The sequence below is a fragment of the Octodon degus genome, unplaced genomic scaffold, assembly GCF_000260255.1.
Source record: "Octodon degus isolate 3935 unplaced genomic scaffold, OctDeg1.0 scaffold00205, whole genome shotgun sequence".
In the NCBI taxonomy this organism is placed as follows: domain Eukaryota; kingdom Metazoa; phylum Chordata; class Mammalia; order Rodentia; family Octodontidae; genus Octodon; species Octodon degus.
In genome coordinates, this window is record NW_004524781.1 from 2,466,732 (window position 1) to 2,474,210 (window position 7,479).

At 47.4% G+C, this 7,479-nt stretch overlaps 1 protein-coding gene across 1 annotated transcript in view; it reads left to right on the forward strand.

Moving 5' to 3' along the window:
* Fam83b (family with sequence similarity 83 member B) overlaps positions 1–7,479 on the forward strand; it is a 75,762-nt gene that overhangs the window by 61,555 nt on the left and 6,728 nt on the right. The window contains exons 3-4 of the mRNA XM_004644628.2: positions 3,554–3,718; positions 4,342–4,466. Of these exons, the coding sequence (XP_004644685.1) occupies positions 3,554–3,718; positions 4,342–4,466 (290 nt within the window). The remainder of the gene's footprint in view (positions 1–3,553; positions 3,719–4,341; positions 4,467–7,479) is intronic.

Here is a 7,479-nt window from a genome sequence, read left to right on the forward strand (position 1 = left end):
TTTTACATTTAAAAAGAACTTTGAATACTGGTAATTGAATCCAGCACCTTCATCCTGAACTATAGCCCCTGCCAATTGGTTGGTTGGTTGTATGTTGACACGGGGTCTCACTAAGTCACCAAAGTGCTTGGTTTGGGCTTGCATCTGGGATTCTCCTGCCTCAGCCCCTAGAGGGCTGGGATGACAGGTGGCGCCACCTGTTCTCCCCAGTACCTGCCGTCCCATTCTCCTCAGCACCTTCTGCAAGGTTCTGCCAGGGTGCTCAGGCCAAGTTTCACTGCCCATCCCTATGTCACACCTAAAGCCTCCTGCACCAGGACGCGGCCATGGCGCCCACCACCCCTGCTCTGCACTGCCCCTTTGTCTGCCCACTGCCCTCGATCAGCCCTGCTACCCCAGTCCAACTGCCCTCCCTCCCACAGCTGCACCAGTGCTTCCTGCAAAGCACCCCCTGCTGCAAGCTGCACCTGCGAGAGATGTCTGTTCCTACTGCACCACCCTGCAGCAGTCCCTTAACGCAGTCAGATCACGTGATCACTGCCGCTTAGCACCCTCTCATCACTCGCTGTCTTAGGAAGAAACCCTGGAGTCCTTTGAATGCTTCCAGGTGTGGGGGTCCCTCTCCCTCCCTGCTTCCTTCCATTCTCCCGTCCCTGTTTCCCAAAGGTGCCCTAGCAGGACACGGATACCCTTGCCCAGCCCTGAGGACCCTGTGGGTGATTTCAGCTCCCTCCTGCAGGACTCCATCTCCACCTTCTGGCACTGACATCCCTTCTTCCTAGTCTCAGGCACCCTGCACCTCCCTTGCACCGTATGATGTTTCCCCAGAATCCTTCTCATCTGTAGCTCATGACATGGTCCTGCTCCGTAGGCTGAAGTAACTGTGCTTCCTGGCAGAAGGGACATGCCTTCTTATCTGTCAGACTTGAGTGTGTGTGGTGCATATGAGAAGATCAGCCAGTTATGTTATTAGCTTTTAAAAACGCGTTCTCCCTGTGCATGGTGGTGCATGCGAAGCTGTCATCCTAACACTTTGGAGTCGGGAGCGAGAGTGATTTCAAGGCTAGGCTGGGCTACTACCTGGACCCTGTTTCAAAAACAAACACACACAAAATCAGTTCTAACACTTTGGGGAAGATTCCTATAAGGAGAATAGCTGGGTTGAATGGAATTTCCAGTTTTATTTTTCTTGGGATCGCCACAAATGGTTGTACTCTTTACAATCCCAACAACACCCTAGAAGGACCCCAACACCACCCCACCTCACCAGCATTTGTTATCAGATTTCTCCATGGTGCCTGCTCTTCCCAGCTTGAGATGGAGCCTTGGTGTAGTGTTAATTTGCATTGGTCTAGTGGCCACAAGTTTTGAGCATTTCTCATGTGTTTATTGACCAGTTGCGCTTCTTGTGAAAAAGGTCTTTCTGTTCCTCTTGCCCAGTGTTTGATTTGGTGGTGGTGGTGGAGTTCTAATTATATGAGTTCTTCTGTACACTGGATATTAACTTCTCTGTCTAAGAAATAGGTGGTGATTTTTTCCCACTCTTCCATAAAGAAGGATAAACTTGGGTCATTTGTAAGAAAACAAATCCATCTTGAAAGAATAAAGCTGGTACAGTAAATCATGCATGGTTAAATATAACCTAATTTTTTCTCTTTACATGAGAAATCCAAAATGTAAGTAAAGAGCAAAATAAAAGATAACAGGGGGCCAGCCAAATAGCTCAGTGGATTAAAGCACCTGCAAGCAGGCTCAGTGGCTGGGGGTTCGATCCCTGGGCCTGCCTTGCTGGCTCTGACCCTGGGTCACACTGAGACTGGCCGTGGTAGCTTGCACCTGTAATCCCAGCTCTCGGGAGGCTGTAAACAGACAATTGACTGAGTCCGATCTAGTAGTGAGACTCTGAACACCCTGTAGACCCTTCCCTAAAATACAAGAAAAAAAAAAAAAAAAGATAACAGGAAGGAGGCGGATCCTTCTCAAGTGAGAGGGGAACCAGGCAATGGAAGGAGGGGAAGAGGAATGAAAGGAAGAAAATTGGGTCGGTGACGTCATGCGCCCACCCGCCCGGGCATGTAGTCACGTACCGCGAGGCGTTCTGAGGATGACAGCACTGAGCCCAGCTCTAGCAGCCCTGCTGGTCCCTGGAGGTGCCCCCCAGAGCTAGACTAAGCTGACCCCAGATGGCTCCTGTGTGGACCCAGCAGAAGCCTTGCCATCTGCAGCGTGCTTCACCCTTCACCCCAATGCTTCCAACTCGCAGACTTCCCACAGCTCGCCGCCAGGATGAAACTATCAGTGGTCCGAATCCACAGGTGCATGCCGTCAAAGAACAGGAGGGCTGCTTTATAGTAAGGGACGTGCTGCATGAGTCCAGCTCCAACCTGCCCCCCGCTTCGGAGGCGCTGATCCGTCCTGCTCTTGCGTCAGAAGCCACGAGGAGTCCTCGCTCATGAATGTCCTTAATCAAATCCAGCAGCCTTCAAGACCTTAGTAGTCAATTGGGGAAGAGCCGGAAGTCGTACATGACAAATGTGTAAGCAGAGTGGACAAGGACACCACTTGGTGTTCTCTTGGCCCTGCAGACTGGCGAGGGGTATCTTGAAGGGGCTGTGGTGGCAGTATATCCTTTAGTATAGTGACATTTTTATTTAAGCATTTACTTTGTTTCTTCTTTGGCATTGGTGATTTCTTATTTGTGTATACATTTATACATAGGTATAGGTTTTCTATTGTGTTTAGTATTTATTGAAACTGAGACATTTTTAGCATGTCTGTTTTGAGTCCCCTAATTGTCAAAGATAAAGTGGCTGAGTGTGTCTGAGTTGTTTCTGTGTCTCTAGTCTGTCTTGCTGGTCCTGCGGCCCGCTTCCTTGGCCTATGCCATGCCGCTTTGTCGTGGTAACTGTATGGGGGCAGCATTCATTTGTGCCAGCTACTCCCCTTTGTACTTTCTTCAGAGAGTTAAAAGCACCGTGTCACAGCAGGTATGCACAATCATGTGTGCCGTGGCGTGGTTCGTAATAGCTAAGCCTTGAAAATAGCCCAGACACCCAACCACTGTTGAATGGACAGAGAAGGCATGGGGGGCTTGCGTACCACGGAGCACTCCTCAGACATGAAGGAGGATAAGCTGGAGTCATTTCTAGGTGAGTGTGCACACCTCGGGATCATAAGCTCACGCGAAATAAGCTGGGCACATGTGTAAATACCGTATTGTTTCCCTGGTGTGAGAAGCTGCAAGTGTAAATAAGGACCAAAACGTTCAATAGAGATTATGAAGTATGAAGAAAGTGCTTAATTAGGGGCAACTAGGAAGAGGAGAGGGAAAAAGGAAGGGAAAAGAAAAAAAATGAGAAAAGAAGGAAAAATGTGAAATGAGGCTTTTGTAAATAAGGAGGGAAAGAAGGTTGAAGGTAAGGGAGGGGATTGGGGGAAAAATAAGCTACATCATGAATGATGAATGCGACCATTAAGTATATCCAAACTGTACCCATAACCTCACCTCATTGCTTAGGCGTACCCTAAGTGCTCCCATTCCTGTCTCTAACAGGTCATTGCCATAGTTATGGATATATTTACAGATGTGGACATTTTCAAAGAAATAGTGGAGGCCTCGACTCGAGGGGCATCTGTGTATATCTTACTCGATGAGCTCAACTTCAAGCACTTTTTCAGCATGACCGAGAAGCAGGGCTGTCCAGTTCAACGTCTCAGGGTGAGTGCTCTTTATTCTCCGGCGTTTTCGTGCACCACCTGTGTCTCAGCCAAGCTTTTAGCCTGTGAAGACAGAGTGCTCCAGAAGGAAAGAGGGACAGGTGCCTGTGTACACTGATGTAATGACTCAGCCCTGCAGGCGACTGGGAGCAGGCGGCTGGAAGCGTGCGCCTTCACCTGCGCGTGTCTGCTTCCAGGCCCATGGGTCGCCTGCGGCCCGCTTCCCTGCGCGAGTCCCTGAGGGTCTCGTTGGGCCAAAGCACTGGCCCAGTCCCCAGCTACATTTCACTTTTGAGGGACAGGAGTTCCTTTCCAGCTGTTTCCCTACCATGCTCTGACTGTCTCTAAAGTTTCCTCACAGTGGCATCCTCAGGGATTTGTGACACAGTCTGAGTCACAAAATTGTCTCCTGTTTCAGTTATTTTAAAATATATTGTTTAGGTATTATTTTTCCTCAGTATTGAGGACAATTTTTGAAATTTCCTTTCCATGAATTTCTGCACCTTAAAAGTTCATTTCGGGTTAGTATTTTAGATGGTAAGGTGTTACATTGATATGCATTTTAGTTGTCAAATATCTCCTTCCTAGCCATAATTCTTACTCTATATGTGCATACAATTTTAGAACATTCGAGTTCGGACAGTAAGAGGCCAAGACTATCTTTCAAAAACGGGAACAAAATTCCATGGAAAAATGGAGCAGAAATTTTTGTTGGTCGACTGCCACAAAGTGGTCTACGGCTCCTACAGGTAAGAGCGCTGTTGGCCTTTGTCAGTATCAACCAAAATGCTTAGGAACCTTTTTTGTTCTTTTCTTTTTTTTCTGTATTTTAGGTAAGGGTCTACCTTACAGGGTCTCAGGGTCTCACTGCTAGATTGCTCTCATAATGATCCACCTGTTTACAGCCTCCCAAGAGCTGAGATTACAGGTGCATGCCACCACGCCCAGTCTCCATTGCTGTCTCAGCATGCCCCCTGGGTGGGGCCAGCATGGCAGGCTGGGGATTAAACCCCTGACGCCTACACCTGCTTGCAGGTGCTTTAATCCTCTGTGCTATTTGGCCGGCCCTTTATGAACCATTTTGATTAAAATACATGTTTGCTTCCTATGAACGCACGTTTGGCCTGGGGGAAGTAGCTCCGAGGTAGAGTGCTGCCTAGCATGTGTGAGGCCCAGCCTCATATTCTTGTTTAGTTTCGGGCTTTCCCCTGTACAGAGTGGCTTTCTCGTCAATGGATCTCCTTCATGGACATCCTTGGCCACAGATGTCACTGAAATCAAAGAGCGGCCTGGACACTGCCCACCCTGCAGTGACACGCAGTAGGGACTCGGGTCATGAGGACAGTTGTGCCAACAAGACAGCAGGGGCTTGACACAGATGACACTTGGGTGGTCCTTAAGCACCTGGTGTGAGGCCACCCATGGTGTAGGAATGTCTTGTGTTGTAGTCTTATTTAAGTTGTTTGTGACAAACTAGAAAGCAGTTAGTCAAGCTTTTCCCATGGATTGAGAGAGAATTTTAAAGATTTTGTCCTTTGAATTCCTATGAAAGTTATTTTCTAAAGACTTTTAAGTTGGCATCAGGTAAGACGGCTATTGTACTTGAGGCTCATTCTAGAGCCCAATTCTTCTTCTTCTTTTTTTCCTTTGGCGGAAATAAAAAGGGGATTGAACTCAGGCCCTTGCACGTGCCAGGCCCACGCTTATTCTACTGAGCCATCTCCCCAACCCCTTAGAGCCCACTTCCTGTCTCTGCTTCCACCCATCAGCTTTGCTTTGACTCCCAGACAGGGGTGCAGAGGTTTTAGCGCCACTGATGAAGGAGGTCAGAACTACAGTACAGCTTTATGACTAATATAGGACAGTGTGTTTTGAGGGGAGGTAGGAATACATTTTACTCAAGATATTTACATATATTTAAAAATTAATGATGATTTGCAGTACAAAGCAATAGCTTTTGTGCTGTGTCTGTGGCCATTCTTGGTCCTACCTCCAGATGCAATTATTCAATTCCTCTTTTTTTCTTTTTCTGCTTTTCTGGCTGGAGATGAAGTCTCCTCCCATCACGCAGGCTGGTCTCTTACTCACAGTCTTCCTGCCTCAGCCTTATAGCAGACGGGATTGTACATGTGGCTCCTAGTCAGGTCTTTGAGTCTGTTCTTCTTCTGCTCTGTATCCTGTTATCTTAAATGAAGTGACATGCTGTTCCTTCCAATTTATCAATTTTCATTATTACTGTCTCGTGGCTTTTCATAGTGGTGACTGAGGAATTATATTTTCTACTCATTCATGTGCACTTTCTTTGCGTGTCACCAACTTTCAACATAGTTTATTACAGCTTCGTATGTAATGAGAAGCTCGGGCTTGCCTTGTGTTCACTGTGTTGACGTTGCTCACTTATGAGCCTTGGCGGGATTTACGACAGTTCACTTTCACAGCAGCTCTTTTGTTGCAATTGCCTCGTCTTCTGATGCTGCTGCATTTCCGGTGGCTCACGCACACTGAGGCGCACGTGAGGGCTTTTCTGCATGCTCAGCTCTTGAGAATGCCCAGTGACGCCTGGTCTGCGCAGAACCAGAGCCACAGCCAGGGGTCTAGTGTGGCCGGTGGCCCTGAGTGTTTAGCTCCTTGTTGTTGTTGTTTATATTGTTTTTTTTCCCCCAAGTAGATGAAAGTACATTCTCAGACCAAAATTCATAATTCTAAATGTTTCGTAGCTTAACTTGAGATCGAATTCAAGCCAAATCATTTTCCTTCTAGACTTGTAAGGAGGCCCCTTCTAGTCAAAGCGCTGTAGAGGAATCATCAGCAGTTGTTACTGCCAGTCATTCACGCAACTCTCCCTTCCTTTCCTGAAGTTTCTGGACTTCCTTGCTTTCCTGTCTGTATTTTCCAGCATACCGTGGTACGAAGTTAGGTTGTTTATTGGCAGTCTTCCTGCTATTTTTGAGGTATATGTTTGCAGCACTCGCATCCCTCTTGGGGACGGTCTCCCCACATCCCCCACACTTTAAGGTACTGTATTTCCAGTCCCTTTGGCTTCAGATGTACTTTCTAGCTTCCTTGGGACTTCTTCCCAGACCTACTAGTTGTTTAAAACTTGTTTTTGAGTTATGAATACAAGTACATGTGAATTTTTCCATTTTCTTTTTATACCTGTAACCCAAAAAGATAGTCTGTATGATTTAAATCTTTGCCACATTTTTTCTGATTTCTTCCATCATCTACTATTTTCACTGTCCTGAAGCTCTGCATGCCAAGGTCAGGGAGCTGCCCTGGCGGGAGGCCACCCGCTGCTGCACATTTTCTGCAGGATTCCAGAACCTGCAGAGCATCACAGTGGCAAATCTAATGGCGCCGGTCTCTGTCTGCTTCTCAGAAGCCACTAATTGCATTGCGGGGGTCCTTCCCTCAGGACCCCATCTGATCCTCATCACTTTTCATGGGCCCCACATAGGATTTGGGGTTTGGGTTTCCCACACGCAAATTCTGGAAGACATATTCAGGGACTAACAGAGAGGGAAGCATTTTAAAAGAACAGTGACTACCACAGCCCTGGGGCCAACATCTGGGGGACAGGCAGGCCAGTGCCGTGCAAGGACCTGAGGCAGGGAGAGCCCACCTCGTAGGATCTTCCTGCTGGGGCAGGGAGCTGTAGTGCTGGGCCAAGTAAAGAGCTGGGATTTTATGTTATTTTATTTTCCATAGTTTTATTGAGAAACAAATAGCAATGAGACAGTTTCAAATCAAACTGGTAGGACA